Below are 23,785 nucleotides of genomic sequence, written 5' to 3'. Positions count from 1 at the left end.
AAGGGATTACTCTTAAATTTTCAGAAATTTCAAAATAATTTAAAATAGAAAAGTAACACTTATGTTAAAATATATGTTTTCTCATTTTAAGCTGCCCCGTTAAATTCTTTGGCCAGTTCATGAATAATTTATTTGATTTTATATTATTTATTTGAAAGAATTTAAAGAACAGTTTCATGTCTACCCTTGTATTTTTCATATGGTCTAGGTTGATAAGGGTTTTAGAAAGTAATTAGTAATAAGTAATACAGATAGATTAATTAGCACAGTAGGAACTGTAGATGATGTAATTAGTAGTTTGTAATTAATAACTTTTTTTAGTAACTTGCTTAATACTGATTATAATGTGATGGCTCGCAAGGTACTGAATCATAATATATGTCACGTTCACTGTGTATCTTATCATGAAGAAAATCAGCAATACGCAGCTCTATTAAGAAGAGAAAGTTTGTTTTTTGTGAGTTAAAGATGGATCGAATTGAACAAAGGTAAGAGTGTAGTCTCACAGGAAACAAGTTGGATTTTTGATTAATCTTTTTTAGCTTGTTTTCCAAAAAATATCTAAAACTCCTTTAAAACAATAATAAAATACATTTACTGCTAATATCTGATATTATTATCAGTGAATAAAATATTTAATCAGAACTCGATATTAACACTTGTCCAGGACAAGTGGAATTTTGAACAGACAAGTGAAAGAGAATTTGACTTGCCTGACCAGACAAGCAGACTGATTAAAACGTCAATAACTAAAAAATAACCGGCTATATTTGTGATAGGCCTGTCTCACTTAAGTTCATATTCTTATTCTGCTGATGAAAGTAATCCAGAGCATGTAATTTTATAGTCTGCTAGTGATCTAGTAACAGCTGCGCCCTGTTTGATTGACAGACGGTGTATGTGTGTGCTGAACATGCGCATGCTAATGCAAGGACTGCTCCTCATCTGAATTAAATGGAGTAGGGAAAAAGGTTTGAAGGTGAACCCACCTGCGTTCTGAAGGGTGTGGTTAGAACCATAGGCACATATTCTTTCCTGTGCGAGTGAAATGAATATGGCGCACGCTAGGATTTTGTCAGTTTGATATGAACTTCTGTGAAGAATGGGGCAGATCTGCGGAATGTGATCCCTTGACGGCATACGGACTGCAAGAAACATTCATCAAGGTGAGATTTTTCAGGTTCTCTGAAGGACACCACTCGAGACAGAGCTCTTCGACCACACTTGAAAGGACGCAAAGCATCTTTTGTCAGTGGCACATGCACTCTCCTCACAGTGAGGGCATTAGTCTATCTCTACAAGAGCTGTCTCTGCATGTACGTGGCCCAGACAGTGAATGCAGCTTTCATGCTGATATGATGGCAGGATGTGTCACTCGCATAAGAAACACATACAGAATGACATTTTTAAAAAGACACGAACACATAAGCGGCTCTTTTATATATATATATATATATCAACAATAGCTTATAAAGATACAAACTCCTGCCGAAGCGTTGTGGGGAATCAGGATGCTGAAGCGGTCTGTTCACCAGCGAAGCATCAATCGGCTAGTCGGATTAAATGTTCGCTGTAACACTGCAGGAGAGCGGAGAGTCTTCTCGATGCCGTGAAGATCCTGCCTGCTGATTCGTGTATGTCGGCGAAGTAGTAGAAGGCTTCTAGACGAGAGATGAATCGCTGTCTTGAAGGAAGAAACTAGTCAGCTTCGCACCTAAAAGGGCGGGGCTTAAACACCATAGCCAATACAGGTGTTTTTGTAGAAAGGTTTCAACTAGGTCATGTAGAAGGATACTCCCTCATAGCGTCAACTTAGTGACGCAATGTCAAGTGTACTGAATCGTAAGGGAACATGCAATAGTGTGGCAATTGGCACTTAAGAAATATTGGTGATCGTATCGGTATCCATTCCAAAGTATTCAAGTGCATATTCAGTGTAGCTGTGTACGAATCACCGCCCGCACAGAGGTCACTGCCAAGAAACTTCCTATTGTTCAACGTGGCGAATTTGCCTGTCAAAGTTCACCAAACTAGAACTCCATGTGAAATCCGAGATGGAAATTCTTTGCTACCAGAAGTCTATTGCACAAAATTAAGGACTGCGTGAATTCCCAATTAGATGACTGTATTTCACCAAGTAAAGGTAAATGTGACCGCACCTTAAGGGATATTTTGGCCTAATCTAATGACTGTCAGGCAAACATCACAAGTCTGACTGCTTATAAATGTAAAAGCACACACTCACTCAAAAATGTCAGTTCTGTCAAATTTACTCACTATCATTACAAACTCATATGACTTACTTTCTTATGCAGAACACAAACTTTGAAATGTATGGTCTGTCTTTTCAATACATTGGCAGTTGAATGTGACTCACTTTTTTTAACGATTGAAGACATGCATGGTTTTTAGCGTTCCAGCATTAACACGCTAGCCACCCTTCCACTACAACTTCTATCATATCATTCATGAACACGCAATGTATGTAAAGATTTTCACAAAAGATAACTTACATTTCAGTTTGTTTTTCAACAAAGCCTATCGTAAGACTTGAAATATGAAGCACAATTCACATGGACAACTTATACAATAATTTGTTTTAAATTAACTGCTATTTATGGAAAAGATGGACCAGAAAATTAATTAAAAGATCCCCTTTTGTGTTCCACATAAGAAGTCATATGGGTTTGAAACAACATTAGGGTGAGCAAATTGTGACAGAATATTATTTTATGGATGATCTTCTTTAATTATGGCCATTCATCAGGTGGCCAATACTCCACCAAATCACATACAAGCACATCAAAGTCTTCAGTCCACATTATCGGTCTATTAGAGATGTGCACGAGTGGCCTGTAACATCTGAAAGGAGGCATTGCGCCAGGGTCAGAGGCTAATTAAACACATAAGCATCTTCAGACCTGTATTGTTCACCAATCTGTCCCCAGTCTCAAAGTGTCTCTGAGAGAATTGACAGACCCTCCTCCATGCTAAATCACTGACACTGCTACTGCGCCCCGCCATCTCTGGAAATGACCTGTCCATCTCCCAGCCAGCGCTCCGATCTGTCGAAGCATTATGGATATACTATAATGACTTGAGACATGGGATCAATGATTTGAAGGATTTGAGGACCATTATCTTTAAAGGAGAAAATAATCATGAGCTCAGAATAAGTGATGCAGGCCTTCATGGCAGTGAGGGAGACTACACACTCTTTGTTATTCAATTGCAATCAATGAGGACCACAGCTTTCAAGCTTCAAAAAAGATGCAAAAGCACTATAAACGTATTATAAAAGTGTTCTTTACTAATGTACAATATTCCACTAATAGCTGTAATTGCTGAAATTCTTGACACCCTTCCTAGCTCTCCATGGTAAATTCATGAAAGCTCATGAGAAGTAGTTATGTCAGATTTGTGATTGAAACTTTCAATTGAGTCAAATATTTTCAATGAATCAGATGTTCAAGTTAAAAAAATCAGTCTGAATGATTCTTAATTTGGACTGAAATAACTGATGAAATTATCTAGTTACTATATTATACTAATAGAATGTTTTTTGGGTAAAATATTCCTTTAATGTTCCTACATTAAATTCTACCAAATTAATTCATACGAAGATAGAAAATTAATTAAAGAAACCAGTAACAACGAGATGAAAATGTCAAAGATATGCCTACGACTTAAACTTCAGTATGAATGAAACTACCAGGTTTGCTTCATTCAATAACTACAGATTACAGTACAATAAAAAAGCACTTTGCATCCATAATGTTAAAGCACTAATCAGGGACTATTTCCGAACACCTCTATAAACTTTTTTTAGCTTTGTCTAATACAGACAATGGAGTCTCTTGAGGAGGACAGTGAGTTAAAGAGAGCAGGACCTTTAGCTGCAGTCATTATCCATTTAATCTCCTCAGTGCCTCAGGCAAGTGTTAATGGAAATGTTGTACAACACATTACAACAGTGCTTGAGCCTGGAGCAGGCAATTACACTGGTATTTAACTGATCCATAGAGAGAACAGACAGAGCGTTTAGCAGCAGCAGTGGAGAAGGGAAGACAGCATGACATGGGAGTTACTGACTATGTGGTTAAGTAACACTCCAAATTTTGCCTGCAGGCCACTGATTCACCTTCTGATTTACTGATGCTAAAAGTCAGGCTTTATCAATTTATTTTGAACACTTTTAGGATGCAGCATGAGTGCACAAATTCAAACACTTGGCCAAAGCATTGCCAACATCGCAGTCCGGTTGAACATGTTTGACGTGCGTTCACTGTGGCGATAACAAACCTCAGTACACAAGGGGGCATTATCTTCAAAGGTCTATGCCTTTAAACCGGATGTGTTTCACTCGATATGCCATTAAACTGGATATGTATTTGGGTAACTTGCTATAAAATGTATACTTACTCAGTACTATTCTCTTCAAACAGTTGTTCTGCCATGACAGTAGTTAGCTTGAAAGAATAAACTCACCATAGAAGTTCACACTAATATCCACTATAGCACCCCTGGCAGCAACGTGAGAATATATCACCTACTTGCATAGTGTTATGAATTGCAGTCGGACACATTTTGGAATGCACACTGTAAAAAAAAAAAAAAAAGAATTGCTGAACAAACTTAAAAAAATCAAGGCAACTTAATCTAGTAAGATGTTTTAGTTCTCTGAACAATTGTCGTACTTGTCCTCAGTAAAATTGCTTTGTTTGGTTAATGTGAATTTGTTCACTAAATGCAAAAATTCTTGTTGAGACAACTACCAATTTCTTTTTCAGAAAACAATAAATTCGCAATATTAGAACTTTAATTTTGTCACCATTTTAATTTCTTTTACACAAATTTAACTGCAAACTTTACCTCTGAAGAGAGGCAAGTAATGCAAGACAATGCATTAAGTACAATTGTTTGGCATAAGCAGCTTTTCTACCATCGGGCCGAACAGTTCTGTGCAAGGTATGGAACGGCTACAGTAGAATTTCCAATTGAGCACGGTACGATTATAAACCATTCTTGGCCCGGAATTCTCAGCACGGCTAGTTAACCATACTCAACCATGCTGGTGTAATGGCTTTAGTACATGGTGACTCATTTACTTTATATTCATGATTTTATTATGATGGCTTAACTAGTATTGTAGACTATATGTTATTTATTTTTCTACATGCCTTTTTCATCAGAGAAGTAGATTACTACCTCGTTTAAACTCAAAGTACATCAATATTTTCTCATATGCTATTTTCATATAATACTTATATAATATTTTGTCAATAAATATCCTTTTTAGTTAGTCTGGGAACCTTTACGTTCCTGCATGTTTGTGTCCAGTGGTAAACACAAGCCCTCAGCATATTATTCCTTTTTGCAACATGGCCAGTGTATTTGCTGCTTTGCTGTTTGCAAAGTAAAACCATGGGAAAAAGCAGTCCTAAAAACTGGAATATGTGATCATCCTCCATAGCGTGTCGCACTAGCTCCAATGATTACCTCTCATGGCTTTGCCAAAGGACGGATCTGTTACGCACCACAGTGGAAAAGAAACCTTAACCATGCCAGCTGGCCCAGATCGGCACAGAACGATACTGTTTGGCGATGACAACTGTTCGGCCCGATGGTGGAAAAGAAGCTATTAACACATAAAAGACCTCAACCCTTAACATACAAACCTCAATAACGGTAACAATCAACAAACCTCATTAAGTTAAAAGATGAGCTCCTAACGTTTTCACACGACAACTGACTAACTGTGGCAACAAAACAACAATAACAGCATAAATAAAGCCAGCAAACAACAAAAAATAAGCCTATAACTCTAACCGCATAATTTATTATGGTTGGTTCAGATGAGTGTTAAGCTAGTCGGGACAAAATCTGGGGGAATATTGTTGGTTAAACATATGTTTTTATATAGATGCAAAGCAATTCACATTTCATCATATCTGTGACTCAAAAAACCCTCAACAACGAAAGAATGAGCTTACATAGCAAGAAAAGTCTACGTTCACATACTTGCACGGAGTTCGGCCTTAAAGAACAGAAGGGGACAGTTGCAAGAAACCCCAAGAAAACCCTTTGTGACAATAGCCTTACAATTCTATGTGTTTTCTTTACTAAAGGGGTTTGTTGCAATTGTGCCCAGAAGAACAAGAAGTGCAATATCCACACACAACCTCAGTACACTGAGGGCACTGACGGTTTGGAACACTTATTTGAATGAGGTTTGGCGCTGTTCTAGAGGTCATACCCTGTATGCAGGAGTAAATTTGACAAACAGCATCAAGCAGATGAGATTTAAGATTAAATATGAAATCATACAGTTGGCTCACCAACATCCCAGATCTTAGAAAAACTAATTCCCAAGCCTATTTAGTGTTTGTAGCTTCTTATGAACTCTTGCCCTAAGTGTAACCCTATCCAAGTTAGGAAAACTGTGTAACAACCAAATAAAGGAACAAGTGTAACAGCACTTAACCCCAAGGGCACTGGCTGTGTCTGATTTCAGTGCATGTTCCAAAGGGGATTAGTGCAAGCAGGATGGATTAGATGTAAAAAAAAAAAAAAAAAAAAAAACACCTCTTCCTGCTAAATTTCTACCTCACCATTATGCTTACAGCTTGGAGAGAGAATCATTATTCTCCTTTGTTATTCTGCAGTGAAAGATAATGAGCTCTTTGATTACTCCTATAAGATTTTGGGTGTCCCTGGATATTTTTCTTTTTTCCTTCTGCCTCTGAAAATGATGTCACACTCGGAGTGAAAAGAACTACATTAGCCATTAAATTTGTGGTTTGGAAACAGCATCGGACTTATTAAATCTTCTTTTCTTCCAATATGGTTGTTTACCAATGAAAAGCACCCCTCTCACTACAAAACTTGGCCCAGCCTGTGAGACAAAACTAACTTTGAATACTCCAATAATAAACAACGACAAAAAGAATAAAACACAGCCCAAGAGAAAATGGTAAAAGCCATAGACTGTCTCATATAACACTGAAATTCTAATATAACTCAAAGAGGGCACATCATCTCATGGGCTTGGTGGCTGCTGTGGGTGGGGAACAAACGCGGGTGGAGGTAAGGCTGCCCTGGCGGGTGATGGAGTGCAGTGTCACCTCCAGCTCAGGCAATTTATGGCGGAGCGCTGCTGACGAGCTCCCAGCAGTAAAGAGCACACAGGGGCGTATTTCACAGCGAGCTGAGCTTTATGAAGAACACTTCGACGCCCCGGCAGGCCGCCGCTCGTGACGGATGGAGAAAGACGCATGACAAGCTTCATCATTGTTTGTAAATCTTAACTTGTTCCCGCTCACTAACCCCAGAGGCAATTTTCCACAGACAGCTGTGGGGGCCGCTCGGAAAGGACAGCGTCGCACTGCTGAAGGTTATTTGGCCTCATATTTGGCCAACTGATTACCCCAGTGCTAGGGAAAATAAATACACACCGCACAAGCAGAGAGGACTAGAGGCACAGAGAGATTACAGAGGATTTGAGTGCTAAGTCATCTGAAAACCATGCTGCATTGTATATTGTTGTAAAGTTACTGAACTGCTTGTCATTATCTGCACTGCCTCTCTTTCTCAAAAACAAAGTAATCTCATAATATAAGCAGTACTATCTCTGTCTAAATCCTCTAAGATAACTAGAGCACAACGTTGCTAGGAACAAGATCTAGAGAACAGCTAATTTGGTTAAGTGTCTTTCTGAAAAGGGAGTGCAAACCCCATGTAAAGGACCTAATTTAGGCCATGCTTGTCTGACTGGTCACTCATATTATCCAGTTCTTAACAAGGAATTAGTCTTGACTGACAGCTTGATAATTCTAAAGGGATAGTTCACCCAAAACATTTTAATTCATAATTTTTTCACCCTCATGCCATCCCAGATGTGTTTGACTCTTTCTTCAGCAGAACACAAACAAAGATTTTTAGGAGACTATCTCAGCTCTTTTGGTCCTCGCAATGCAAGTAAATGGTGATTAGACCTTTGTAGCTCAAAAAAATCACATAAAGGAAACATAGAAGTAATCCATATGACTTCAGTGTTTAAATCCATGTCTTCAGAAGCGATATAATAGGTGTGAGTGAGAAACAGAACAATATTAAAGTCCTTTTCTACTCCAAATCTCCACTCTGACTTTCAGGTATGTAAGTGAAACTAAACAGGCACCACATGTGACTTTCAGATGTAAAAGTGAAAGTGGAGATTTATATATGTTTCTCACTCACACCTATTATATCGCTTCTAAAGATATGGATTTAACCACTGGGGTCTTATTGATTACAGCTTTGTTTCTTTTATGAGATTTGGAGCTACAAAGGTCTGATCACAGTTCACTTGCATTGTACGGACCTACAGAGCTGAGATATTTTTCTAAATGTCTTTGTTTGTGTTTCACTGAAGAAAGAAAGTCACACACATCTGTGATGGCATGAGGGTGAGTAAATGGTGAGTAAACCATTCCTTTAAATTACATAAATATAGTTTGGACCATATACTCTTTATGTTCAATAAGTTACTGTGCTTAATAAATCTTTACTTCATGAATTGTTCTGAAGGTTTTGCTTGCATAAGAAAGTTCATTCAATTTATATTCACAGTTAAAGCAAGTAAAAGGATTTTTTTTTTATTTTTCTGATGGAAATGTGAACTCGCTGCCATTATGCCAAGGTGTTCTGCATGGTTGTTAGTGTGTTGCTATGTTGTTGCTACGGTGCTCTGAGCGCTAGGTGTTTTTTGGCCCAAGTTAACAGGGCCCACCCTCCAAGACTTTAGCATATACAATTTAAGTCTGTGATATTGTCAGCATGTATCATTCATGTCCATAGCACAAACAGTGCAGGATGATTACTACTGAATGCTGTAAGTAAAATGCCTAATTTTTTATAGGATTGAATTTACAAGTTAAGCTACATTTACAGCATTTGTGTCAATGTTGATTACCTCAAAAATAATTTTAACTTGTCCCTCCTTTTCTTAAAAAAAAAAAAAAAAAAGCACAATTCTGGGGCATTAACAATTGAAGTGAATGGGGGCCAATCTGTAAACGTTAAAATACTCACTGTTTCACAAGTGTAACCACGAGACATAAACAATATAAGCATTAACATGAATTTAGTGTGATGAAATCACTTACTACTAACCTTTTCTTTGTAAAGTTATAGCCAATTTTACAACTTAGTTGCCATGATGATGTAATGGTGTGAACTTTGAAACTACAAAATTAACTTACAAACGACAATAAAAAATAAAAAAAATAAAAAATACAGCTCAAATAATACACAAGTTTTAACAGAAGTATTAATATAAGTGCTTTTATAAAATTATAAGCTTCATATTTCTGCTTTTAAACCAAATTGTCCCCATTCACTTCATTCTAAGGGTCTCACTATAACATTGATTTTTGATTTTTCTTTTTTCAAAGGAGAGACATGTCTTTATTATTATTATTATTATTATTATTATTATTTATCAACATTATGCCACAGATGATGTGCTTAACTTCTATTGAAACTGGAATATCCCTTTAAGAGTTTAAACAAAATTCAATTACTATGAGCATTAGTATGCATAAATGAGCAGGGTGGGGTTGTAATGGACTACATGATTGTTGCATTGCAAATACATTTATGCGGCAGCTGCGGCTTCTTCGCTGAGGCTGCCCTGCCAACAACGCTATGGAAGATTCATGGACACTCTGACGTAGTTGAAATAGGCGGCAACGTTCGTCCTAATCGTCGAATGCTTGGTTATGTGAACTATATTTAAAGCGGCAGCAAAACATCCAGACATGTCGACCGGTATCTTTTTGCCGACATATCATAAGTAGCGTATATCCTTATGAAATATTTTTATATATTATTATATAAACCATAATATCCACTTCAACTCACCTGGCACACCAAAAATGTCAGACATCTTTGTCCAAAAATCGTTTTTTAAAATTGTATTTATATCCCTGTAAGCAAACACGGACAGATAATTTTTTACAGGAAAACCAGTCAATAATCAGTTTCTCCTCCATGTTGTCTTCGGAACTAATGTTTGGTGGGAACCAAAGTTTACACGGTTGTGTTCTCTAGATTTCGCTAGAGTGGAGCACTTCTATATTCCAATAGGTTGCAGCTGAACCGCGTCAAAGCTCATTTCCATAATGTTGGCTGCACTTGAACTTTCCTCTGACGCCCACACCGCCCAAGACGCGCCGAGCCGTAGAAAATTAATGACTTCCAGTCAATTTGACGCTCTCGACGCCTCTGGTCTGAACGCACCATCAAAGCGGAGTAAAGACAGACGGCTCAATTGTTGAGAAATAGCAGTTATTAAGGACAATAATGGGCTACTATGAATAGCTAAAAAATATTATTTCTCACTTTTAAAAAAAAACATCTCACAAAGTGATGCACAATTTTTTTTTTTTTATAAAACTACAATAAAAACAAAAAGGATCAGTAAAATAAATGCACCTAAAATAAAAGTGTTGGTAATAAAAGCGAAAACTAAATAAATCGGCCTACACATGGAAATATATGCAAGCAAGCCTAATTAAAACTCATTAATATACTACATTGTTGTCACATGACCTTACTACTTTATGGCATCCAGTTATCATCTAGAAAATAAATATGGTTTATTTGCACTTCTTATCTAATTTTGTGTCAAATTGTATTATTCTTTGTCAGTCCAATCAAATAATGGGTTAAGAAAAAGAAAACATTTTATTAAAATATTGTAGTTGACCAAAAACTGCCTTCTGTTTGTTTTCTTCCTTTCATAAATAAAAACATCATTGTACAACTCCACATCTAATTTAAAGAAACAAGCCATTTAGATAAAAGTGGAATAGATAAAAGCACTTATTAATAAGATAATAATGACATATCACACTTAATTCACCAATTGTGCCTTGCAATAAATATGTATTCTAAAATTATTCTTGTATTCTGAATATGTTTATTTGATGTATTCAGAATAATTTACTGAATACATTAAAGAGGGAATATTCAGTATTCAGAGCCCAGAATACTTTAAATAATCCACCCAACCCTGTGTATGAGGAGAATGAGCAATAGTGATACTGATGCTTGCCTTATCACTTATATGTATGAACAATATTAAGAGTGCCTAGAAGGAAATCCTAATGTTTCAACAGTGGAGTATAAACTATGCAGTAATAGCATATCACAAAAACTCAAGGCATAGAAAAACTAAATAATAGATCACAAACCCTTCATCATTGGATTGTGAGTTTTGGAGATGAGACCACCCAGATTGGAGTGTTTTGTGTTGCAATAGAACCTAACTCCCCCTGCAGTGATAGTAGGGGTGACTGCACCCTCATGTTTGAACCACTGGAAATCAGCATGTAAAAATTAACAGCCAGGGCAGGTGGCACTTTTAGGGGAATAGGGGTATAGGGGAATGATGGATCACAGAAATGCAACAATCATACTCTTTCAAAGTGAGTGCAAAATATCCTTCAATACTCAAAATCGGTTATTCAGAATGGTGCACTACAAGTCAAATCAAACTTTCTAAAACCTGCAAATAAGTGTAGACAGTTCAAATTCAATACTGTAAAGTGCACATTATAAAGGCACAATGTTTGTTTTTTTATTCCTATTATTATTTCTGTGTTCTAACATTGGAGTTCTTAGCACATGGTACTTGTCTCTTTAAATTCAAAGTCAACAGAACAAATGGTCCTCATAAAGTTTTACCTTTGAATTTATTTATTTTTATAAATTTTATGGCGCCCTTGACTCAGTGTCTGAACCTCCCTCAGATGTACTTGCTCACACTGTTGATAATCTCTGGATAAAAGTTTATGGGCCTGAGAGAGAGAAAGAGAGCGAGAAAGAGTGTGTGTGTGTGTGTGTGTGTGTGTGTGTGCATGCGACTGACCTGCTGCTTTGGGATCAGTGCAGGTGCCCGGAGGGACACATGTGGCCGTGCCTAGCCCCTGACTCAGGTAAGATGAATAGTAAGAGTGTGTGCGGTACTGGGGAGACACATTATGGCTGGACAGGCGGCCGTCTCCACTAGGCATCTGTCTCAGAGGGACGTGATCCAGGTGCATTGGGAGAGAAAAACAGGTATTTCAACACATTATAAACTGACTGATGATAATTGTGAAGATGAATGGTTCAATTGTCAAGAAACAACTTGGTCAGGGGGGCCTGGGACTACCACCCCTGGAATCGTGGATCCAGGGTGTGCTGAGTGACTCCAGCCAGGTCTCCTTAGCAACCAAATTGGCCTGGTTGCTAGGGAGGGTAGAGTCACATGGGGTAACCTCCTCGTGGTCACGATTAGGGGTTCTCACTCTCAATGGGGCGCATGGTAAGTTGTGTGTGGATCACAGAGAGTGGCATGAGCCTCCACATTCTGTGAGTCTCCGCGGTGTTATGCACAGCGAGCAAAATGATAAGATGCGCAAATTGACAGTCTCAGAAGAGGAGACAACTGAGACTTGAGGTGAGTAACCGTGCCACCATGAGGACCTACTAAGTAGTGGGAATTGGGCATTCCAAATTGGGGAGAAAAAGAGGAAAAAAAAAGAAGAAGAAACAAACAACTTGGTCAAAAACCTAAGTTTGATTCCACCCTCTCCCTCTATCACGCAGGTCTCTATTAACATATTCACATGGTCCAAGCCATGGTATGTTTGCGCCATCAGTGTGAGTACAATTGTGAGAATTAGTGGCAGCTGATTAGCACTGTAACTACTGTAAGTAATGGCTCAGGGAAAGATGCCAGTTTTGCTGTGCTATTGAAGTATTAGTCTCTTTGAATGTACCACCTAAACTTTACACACAGTGCAAGAGATGCAAAGAATGTGAGCTGCTCTCTTAAGTTAAATAAGAAATGCATTAAACTATAATTACTGTGACCAGAAGCATGCAGAGATATGCATCATCAATAACAGTTCACTTCTGCAAGTTACGACGGATTGCTTTTATACTTATTGTGTACCGGAGTTCATATGAGCAATCCCTCAGAACACCTTTTTAAACGGACTCAGGTGTGGTTTTGCTGTTGCGCACTTGAGTTTAAAAAAAATAAAAACACTTTGACACCAAATAAATGAACCAAACTTTGAAATCAAACAAACTCAGGTCAGAACCAAAAGCTCTAGCCTAAAAGAGCCCCAAGACTGAGTGAATGAGATCCAAGACCACTTTATAGAAATTGCAGATGAGGATATTAAACAATGCCTTTTTATTTTTTATAACATAATTTCTTAATCTGTTAAACACATCAAAGTAACACATTTTTAAAAAGGTCATGTTGTAAAAATATCAGTGAAAATGAATGCAGAGTATTATCCACAGTTTTCCCGACCAACCACTGGGCGGCACCATGATGATTTGGATTACTGCTGGACTGTTTTCTGGTTCCGGTCTCCATTAGAAGCAATGTAACAACTACTGAAACAAGCAATCCAGTTGGAGAACAATGACCTATTTAACTTGGTTACAGTAAAAATTAGTTCAAGCTCAACTTGTGCAGTTGTGCTGTCAAGATAACTCAATGTAATAAATTATATCAAAGTAATGTACCTTGGGCTATCACTTCATGTCATCTACTCACTCCTTAAACTTTGGTCAGATGACCAAAGACAGTCATTGCAACTCTGTAAAGTATCAGCACTATGGAGCCACATGTTGTTGTTTTTTATTTGGCAATTTAATATGCTCAAAACCCCATTATCCACTAAAACATACACAGATGCGAGAGAACACTGGAGACCTGAAAATGAAAACAGGCTAGTTAATGCATGTGCTTTAAGACATTTAGTGATACTGCTCAATGCAAAGCCACGTCCACACTAATACATTTTTGTTTGTAAACGCATTACATTTTGCAATGTTCATGCCTCTCATCCACACTAGAAAGGCGACATCCTCCACTGAAAACAGAGCATTTCAAAAATGCTCACCATTACCACATGCTTTGGAAAACAATTAAAAAACTTAAAAAAAAAAAAAAAAAAAAAGAGTAAAAGGGGTAAGTATGGAGGTGGCCCAAATCAAAGTTAGAATTCGGCTTACAACATTTCCCAGTCATGTCCCTACCCTTTTCACCCAATTATTTCCTGTTGTTGATCCACTAAAGATGCAAAAAGGCCACAAATAAAAAAATATATGACTATATAACCTACATATAAACACTCATGGACCTAAACGATGTTTTGAGATTTAGTGCATGCTGCATTACACATTTGTCTTAGAAAATGCTTCATAAAACAGAGTCTGTACATGTGACATTATGAACCTCTCATAATCGAGATGGAGTAAAATGGCCGATATGCTTCATGGTTACCCTCCAACAAAAAGATTGCTTTCTCTCTCTCTCTTTCTTTTAGAATAAACTGCAACAAACTGCTCTGGCAAGTTTTCTTCCCTCTTGTGAGAACTTTAAAATAAGGTGTCTACTTGGCAGCTTTAGGGTGTTTTCAATTTCACTTTTATGGAATTTGATTTCTGTCAGCCAGTAATATGTCACCATTTACTGTCCACCCCATCAACTCTTGACAGTTTTATAAACTGTTATTTAAACAGTCTCGGCCTCTTGTATTGCCGATGACAATTATAACACAAATTAAACTGTATTTTTTTTTTTTCAAGACTAACACATCAACACTTGCATGAAATAAACCAAGGTGGGGGAAAAAACCTTCAGGTAAAATTCATTTTCAGGAATGCACCACAAAAAGCATAAAGACAAACACTGAAAATCTGCCAAAATGTTTGCAATGCTACTGAACTATTTCCTGGCTTCTCCACTCCACTCTTAACCTACCATAACGCTTAAATCAAAATACGTAAGCCTAAATAGAATAAAATGCATGCAACTTTCAACATCATTCCCTATGATTCCAATCTCTAGCATTCCAGACAGAAATCTGGTATCATTGTAAGTAGTTCACAAATGCATTGCGAATCACATTAAATTCAAATATATTTAATGCAACTAAAATCAAATTAAATTAAATACTGTATTTTGTACATGCACAAACTGTCCCAAATATACAGACAGTAAAGGAACCAGGGGTGATAGCATGGAAACCTAGAATCCTACCTTAACTGTTTAGTAACCATGGTGGTTTAATTTAGTATCTTATTTAGAACATTGCACTTATCACATCTTAACTTAAGACTTAAAATATGATGTTTTGTAACCAAAAACTGGTTTAATGTGTTACCGGCTCACAGAACTGCTCCCACAAACTAAAGTTCTTAATGAAGACACCTCCTAGTCCTACCTCTGTGGTGTTAGATTGAGAGCAGCCTCATTAATAAGGGCTAGCTGATCTTTCTTACCTCCCTGAATGATCTCTTATCTGGCACCATCAGCTGTCTGGGTCCTCTACACAACCCTCATATTTTCATTCTCCACCTGCAATGCAGCGGAGCCCCACTCGCAAGAGGTGGGAGAGGGCGGGAGATGGACACACTCTGATAAAAGCCATGAGGAGGAACATCTCCTAACACTATTACTTCCTTAACAAATTAACCCTCTGGAAGAGAAGCAGCTAAGATGTATTGTTCTGCTTCCACATGAAGGGGCACACATTATAACTTACTTCTATAAACAACTCAATGCACATAACAAAAACAGTGTGAAGTTTCAGGATGACAGGTAGAAAACTTGATTAAAGGAGAACCTGCATAAACCTACATCTAATACTTCTGTACTTTATTAAGAACCAATTTAATATTCTGCATACTGGCATCAGTCCGCAGGTCACTGAAAAAAGGGATGTCTAAGATGATGAAAGAAATCTTTTAAAAACATGTCAAGTTCTTTGAAATGTAATATTGTAATTCTTTCGTTTTACACATTTCTGAATAATTATAAGTAAAAAACTTTTAACAAATATTCTTTTGTTTATTTGGCTCTAAAATGTGGTATATCCATCCAGTAAAAAGTAAAAACCTATTTTCCTCAGACCTTGAATTTTTTTTATGTGAACCTAAACTAACCTTACCATGTTAAAGGTCAAATTATCTGATATTTTAAAATGACTTACTTTCTGGCCTTGACACAGTCATGAGGGTTAACATGGGTCCTTCCTGTGATATAATTTCCTGTTTTATGGTTTTCTTGTTAAAAAAATAAATAAAAATGGACTTTCTTTATGCTGGTTACAACACACTGGCTTTCTATTGTGAAATATTATTGTTTTAAAAAATATTAAATGTTTTATAGCTGCTTTGATACAAAGTGTTTTGAAAAGCACTATACAAATAAAAAATATTTCACTAATTCTTATTCTTTCTAGAAGAAAAGGTACTATAATAGAAAATTAAACCAACTATAAAGTTTTTCCAAACATTTGAGCCTTTAACATTTCGTCTTCTTTACAATCTCAGGACATTTTGTACCGTCTTAACTTTGACTTACCCCACAAAAAAATATCAAAAATTAAGTTTAATTCAGAAAATTAAAACATGTTCATTATAGCGGAGATGCATTCAAATAATCGAATTCACATTTTTTATGAACAGTATTTATGTATGGATTAACAGATCCAAACACACACAAAATATTCATTGAAATTACTGACCCACCAAATAAGCTTGTTAATTAAAAAAATCATATGAATTTAATATTCCATTTCAACAGCAAAAAAAATATCGAATGAAAACAATAATAAAACTCAGCATTGTTTAGAGCACTGCATAATGCAAACACCAAAAGAATCACAATACATTCCCTTCACTCTTTCAAATGGCCAAATCAGGCAATCTGAGTTCAGAATTAAAGTAAAGCTTAAACAGTAAAGCTGTATCCTGATGTGAGCAATACCATTAACCTTTGCAATTCAAACACTGAGACACACAGAGGAGATGGAGGCTGTGACCCTGGAGCAATATATCGCCATCAGGGTCCCAACTGCACAAATATCCTGAAATATGGCCCCATCAATGACTCATGTGTATATAACACTCACGGATGAGTCCCTGGAGAAATATAGATTTAATTTACTTCACACTTGACTAGATCAGATTTGATACAATGGAGATACTTTGCAATATAAATCAGATTCCATATACACAGTCTAATATCCATATGAAAGGCATATTATGTCATGGCGTGAAGACACTGTCTTATGTCACTGGGTCCTGGCTGATTAATAAGGGTTTATAAAACTGTTGCAATGAGATGATGGTATATCAAAGTTGAATGGGCCATGACTTTGAGGATGCCCTCAATTTCATGCTGTCCAGTTTGATATCTTTAAAAAGAGATCTTTAAACTTGTCTAGACTGTATCCACACTAGAGAACTGCTGCCAAGACTGATTTTATTACACTATCTAGTCTCATAATTCCATGTTAAGCATCTGACTCTGATTAAAGCTGATTAAGTTTGCAATAAACCTGATGACAAATTTGGGGTAAATATTTACAGTTAATATACTGTATGTTGAAATTGTCAGAGCTATGGCTTAGCGGTTAGCACATAAGCTAAGCAGCAGCTCCCATTTCAGAGATGTAATGTGTTGATTCAATTCTCCTTCTCTTAACATTGTTTCATGTCCCATTTACTGTCTCTATAATTAAAAATTGTAAACCATAAAAAAGAAATAACTTTTCAGATGGGTCCAGCATCTAATTAGGTTGTTTAAAACTGAAATGTTTTTTACAAGCAGGATCAGAAGTTAACGAGAAAAATGCCTCCAAAGTGACAAAAATGCCACAGATATTTACAATGTGGTGGCAAAGAAAAGCACATGTTGTGAAATCCTCTGCTTTTTATGTTACCTAACATTTGATTTTTCATTTGATATAAATATTTAGTCATGGGTTTAGACCAATTCGATTAATTGATTCAATTTAGGTACTGTATATGACACAAATGGATGACGTCGTATATGTCTCAGAAAAAAATATGCCACCGTAAATATAAAATATGCCCCTGAAAATCAATTCCATGCAACAAATATACAATAATATACATTTTTGACACTAGTCACAAGGGTCCCAGCTACACCAACAATTCCATTCATTTAGTTTGTTAGGGGAAATATATATAAATAATAATAATACTTCATTACTGTCCAACATTAAAACATAGTTGTAATTACAGTCAACATTATGTTTCACTGACTGCTGTAGTAAATGAGCAGCATAAGGAAGGAAAAACTGCAAAATTTTAATTTTGTTATAAGATAGTTTCTTTAAAAGCTTAAACATATTTAGCTATAATAAAACAATAACTGTAAAACTAACTGAAAGCAGTGCTTAATCAGACTCTTCTCCTTTAAGAACCTTGAGATAGCTGTACTACGTGGATAAGGGTTGGAGAACATCAGATGACTAAATTAGTTGCGGTTCCGGCCAGGGGGAGCAGGGAAATGTAAACAGCATGTATGAGGTGTAGCGTGGCATGACAGCTCCACACCTCCCTGCTGTGTTTGCCCAGTGGCTTGGAACGATGGCACAGGTATTATCACCATACACCGAGGAAAGAGGCTCACCACGGCCTGCCAACTTCAACAAACCAGCCAGGTCCAATGACAGGATCCCTTATCAACACTGCTGCAACACACTTAATCACCTTATTACCGTGGCCTGGGCTACATGGGATGCAGAGTGGGTGAGTGTGGAGGTGTGTGCACCATGCTGGCGTTCACACAGATGCTGTAATATAGGTCTGAAGGGTTGGCAAGAAGATACTATGGGGGCTGAGTTTGGGGTCAAAAGATTATTCAAACTAAATCTTTTAGTCAAGTCTATGAGTTTTTACATGACATTTTGATGTGGTTTCTGGTTTCCTTATTTGGAAGAGATAAATTTTGTAAAACGGAACCTCATATAACATTTTCTGACCACTCTTGATCTTTTGAACTATTACATTTGACTCAGGATAAATTTAGTATTGCAGGACAAATCTGGGCAATGTTATTTGTCTGTGCTGAATCATATTACATATTTAAAAAAAATTTACTAGATTATGACATACTGATTACAAATATTGTACAGGGGTATCCTGAAATGAAGTACAAATGGTACAGGGTAAATTATAGCAAATATCTAAGTTTTATTAATAAATGAGAATCATAGGCATGTAAACATTATACTTAGCCATGTAAAATCTGTGATTTTCAGTGCATTAGATTACAAAATATCCACCCAAGCTCCATCTGAGCGATGCTAGACTTTTTCTTAGAACTGATTGAATAAAAAAAATATTTTTATTCAGCTTGTCCCAAGGTCATTTTCAGTGGATGTATGACTTCCCAATGAAGTTCACACAGGTGCCTCTAGCGGAGTAACCACATGAATAGGACTGTGAACATAACAGCTAACAAAACAGGTGCCCAAATATTTATTTTGTCATAATTTCGCTAGCTATTGTGTTATTTAAAACATAACCTAAATTATTTTTGTAAAAATGTTCTGCTTGAAAAGTGCTTTTATCTTTCTGTAAAATAAATGACACAGGTTTAAGATTTCGTTATGTAATATAATGACATTTTTAAGTGTGGCTGAATTGTCCAAATCCTTTTTGGGGCCACCATATATTAGTAAATAATATTAATTTAAACATATTCATTTACAGCCTGTAAGAGCAGCTAAGCGTGCTCTGTGTTTGACATGTAAGGAACACATCCATTCACCTGGTATTGCTGGTAGTTGTACAGGTTGCTGTAGTAAGATGAGTAGCGTGTGGGCTGGTAGAGGTTGTAATAGGAGGCATCCAGCATCAGGTCAGATGTGCCCTCATTGTGCCCTCTACTGGCCGCTGCAGGGCTTAACGCCAGCATGGAACGACTCCCTGGAAAATCAGACAAGAACAATGACTGGTGTGCACCTCACCTAGATTTGATGTTCCACTCTTGATTGAAATGAGCAGCCAAAATCGATTATTCAGTAACAAGAAAGAAAAAAAAGAAGAACTTTCTCTGTCCTCTAGAAGCTTTGGTTGTATTCTTTGAGTAAAGGGCTGTTTGATTCTTTTTCACTTGGAAATCATGAAATGCAGTTCAAAAGTCCACTTGAGAAAATGTTTAAATTTATGCTTCAAAATAACAATAAGTATAAAGTTCAGAATTAATATGTTTTCCCCCTTGTGCTTTAATGACAGCATGCACTCGAGTCGGCTTGGACTTGGAGCTTGACGTTTGTGCATAATTAGATGATCCATGCCAACTGCAGCATGATTTGAGAATGATCCAGAGAATATATTGTGTGCTTCAATGGAAACAACGAAATCTGACCTTTTGTGAGGTTAACATGGGCAGTGTCACAAATGAATGACCTAGAAATTGTGCAGAATTTTAACAAATATTTCTTATTCATTTTACATAAATGTTTGTTTAAAATGTTAACAATCCTAAAACTTTATTCCCAGGTTTAAATTGTATTTTGAACCACACATTTTCAATGTGGACTCAGACCTTTGAACCCCTCAGTAAATGTACCCAGAAAGCACTAAATTTTCTGCAGTTGTGAGACGAAAAATACTAATCTGACCTTTATGAAATACTTAGTGTTAATTCCCCCAAAAATGAACATTCTCTCACGATTTACTCACTTGAGGCATCCCAGATGTGAATAACTTTCTTCTGCAGAACAGACGTTCAGATTTTCAGAAGAATATTTCAGCTCTGTAGATTCATACAATGCAAGTGAATAGATGACAACATTTTGAAGCTTCATAATCCACATAAAGGGAGTATAAAAGTAATCCATATTGCTATATTATCATCCATGAAATTATATGATAGGTTTTGGTGAGAAACAGATCAATATTTAAGTCCTTTTAATGTCATAAATTCTACTCCTTGCCCAGTAGGGGGCGATATGCACAAAGAATGTAAATCACCAAAAATAGAAGAAGTGAAAGTGAGAGAAAAAGGGTTTAAGAATGATCTGTTTCTCACCCACACCTATCATATCACTTCAGAAAATATGGATTTAAACACCAGAGTTGTGTGGAGTACTTTTATGTTGCACCATATGTTTACTTTGGAGCTTCAAAAGTTTGGCCTCAATTCACTTGCATTGTACGGACCCACAGAGCTGATATATTCTTCTAAAAATCTGTGTTTGTGTTCAGCAGAAGAAAGTAAGTCATATCTTGCATGGCATGAGGGTGAGTTAATGATGAGAGCATTTTCATTCTTGGGTGCACTATCCCTTTAACACCTCTGTCTAATTCTCAGATTAATCAGAAGACAGAACTGAACCTGACCCTGCTCACTGCCAGCGATAATACATTTTTCCAAAAGATGAAAGTAATTTTGTAGATGCACAGTACTATTAAAGATTTAATAATAGCACATGAAATAAATCAGCTGATTTTAGATAATGGCACCGATCCACAATAACATTTGTTAAATAATAGTTTGTTGTTTTGTCCCCCATGAATGACTCAGGATGTGTTGATGCCATGTGTTCATGGTCATTGTTCACTTTATCTCTGGTGAAATATTCTGAATATCACCAGTGACTCTAGCTTCATCTGTCAGCAGCCAAAGAGTCAACTGAGAACAACCACAGACCTTAGGCAGCCTTGACCTGTTTGGTATTCAACTCCTTGCTTAGTCCTATCGGCACACCGGGAACAGGATGTCTCTCCCGCTCATCGAACACAACGGCCCTTCATAAACAGGCATCAAAAGATGGTTTGGCAAGACACAATCACCATCTACGCTGATAGCACAATGTGCAGTCACCCCCTTTATGAGAATAGAGGTGCATCTCGCTGACTGTATCGTGTTCTGAGGGGGCTGGCAGAGTGGAGAAACATGGGGTAGGTACATGATGTCCATGGACATGGTTCCTTTTGTTTTTCTTCGTCATTTATGGAGTCATGGATAGTTCAGGGTGTCAAGAAAAGGCGCTTATCTTTTCATGGTCTCATGGTCAATTGACAAAGGCCTGATTCTTGGAATCCTCCCACAAAGCAGAGTTGAGCTTAGTTCTTATTTTATTAAAAGGAAGGTGTTAATTGATGGACAAATTATGAGGATGGAGAAATACTGAAGGTCAAGAAGTAAAATAGGAGCTTGTTTATTCCACAATAGACCTCTCATGCTAATAACTACACAATAACATGTGCTCCTCATAAACACAAACGTTTAAAGGATTTGATCGGAAATATTCCTCCATAGCAAGCTCCTTATAAAGTGCTATATTTCATATGCAAGCAAGATTAACAGCAGTTTAAAATTGATTGTTGACATGATGTTGCATGAAAAAAAATTATGAACACTACATTTTCTAAGATTTTCTTGATTTTTCAGAATATAATATTTTTAATCTTTTCTAGAATTATTAAATTTGTATAATTAATTACATATTACAACATATAAACAAAACAAAAAAGTGTGTGCTCTCAGGAGATTAGAGTAGATCGGGGCTAGCACACGTTTTACTCCAATGTGAAGGTTAGTGTTTGAAAGTTAATTTTTGTTTAGAACTGTACATTGAACTCTTAATTACAAAAATGCACTGAAACATTTCCATCAAGACTGCGCTGAAAAAAGATAAAGGTAATTTTAAAAAAGGAGACCTTTGTGATAACAAGCCCCTATAGCATGCCATATTGTCCCGCTATACAGGCTAAGCTGCCACAATGGGAACCTGCTGATTATTGACCCTGTTTACTGATTTGAGAAGAATAGCTTTTATTGAAATATGAAATGCTACTTAATAAAATAAAAAAGCCTTCTTCCACAGTTTATATTTAAATATACTGTATTTAAAATAAAACTATTGAAACACAAAACAATACATCAAACAGCAAAAATGGAAAACATTATTTTGATGAACATAAATTGTGGTATAAAATTATCTATGTAGGAAAAATAAAAACATGTAAAACTTGAAACAATTTGTCCCCCTAAAATATCAATGTCACAGCTTGCTTTTTTTAGCGCAAGGGATCGAATGTGCATTTGAAGTGCAAGAGTGATCTGCTCTGCACAAGAGAAAATTGTAATTTACTGAGATTTAATGACAGTGCCATCTTGATAAATCTACTATATATAATGCTGAAAATCATGTATAATAAAGCTATGGGGAAATATAATCCTACTGTCAAATGTCATGCGTGATATGATTTCATCAGTAAATTATGATTATTTAACTGGACACTCATGCACTTTCATTAAATATGCATTTTTGAAAGGAATATTTAGGTAATCAGAGGCAATATTATTTTTGGAAAAATACAATTTAAAGGTTAAAATCACACAAAATCACAAGTCCCACAATGACCTCTCGACTCAATTCAAAGGGTATATATTTTAAAGCTGCATGTTTTTATTGTTGCAGGAAAGTGACTAGATGGTATATTTAAAAAAATAAATTAAAAAAATGTAGATTATTTGTGAAGTATTATTTATTAAAATCCAGAAGCCCTCCCGTGTCCTTTTATTTAGCAACTTGTTAGCAGCATGATTCTTTCTTCTTTTTTTTTTATTTAAACAAGGTGATTTAAAAAAAATGTAAACTTTATGACTGTGTGTAATTTATGTTGTAGAACAAAACAATCAAGTATCTTCAAGTAATGTTTATAACAGACCTTATTTTTTATTTACCCTAATATTTAATGTATTTTCTTTTAGAGGTTAAATAACTTGCATGTTTGACATTGCCACAGTAGATGGCATCAAAGCTAACAGACATGGATTAAGAGCCACAAAAAAACACATTTTGAGGTCATGTGGTCTTTAATACTATATTACTAACTCATTAATGACCTCTGAAGAATAATTCAAGTACTACTTTAGTCAACCATGCAATAAATCACT

At 36.4% G+C, this 23,785-nt stretch overlaps 1 protein-coding gene across 1 annotated transcript in view; it reads right to left on the bottom strand.

Annotated features, from left to right (window-relative positions):
* Positions 1-23,785, bottom strand: part of LOC127642879 (doublesex- and mab-3-related transcription factor 1-like) — a 41,095-nt gene that overhangs the window by 15,442 nt on the left and 1,868 nt on the right. Inside the window, exons 3-4 of the mRNA XM_052125314.1 lie at positions 19,643-19,800; positions 11,915-12,059 (exon numbers count right to left, since the gene is read on the bottom strand). Of these exons, the coding sequence (XP_051981274.1) occupies positions 11,915-12,059; positions 19,643-19,800 (303 nt within the window). The remainder of the gene's footprint in view (positions 1-11,914; positions 12,060-19,642; positions 19,801-23,785) is intronic.

The sequence above is a fragment of the Xyrauchen texanus genome, chromosome 4 (genome assembly GCF_025860055.1).
Source record: "Xyrauchen texanus isolate HMW12.3.18 chromosome 4, RBS_HiC_50CHRs, whole genome shotgun sequence".
Classification (NCBI taxonomy): Eukaryota; Metazoa; Chordata; class Actinopteri; order Cypriniformes; family Catostomidae; genus Xyrauchen; species Xyrauchen texanus.
Note: the sequence above shows the minus strand (reverse complement) of the source record. Positions and strands in the feature narration are given on the sequence as shown.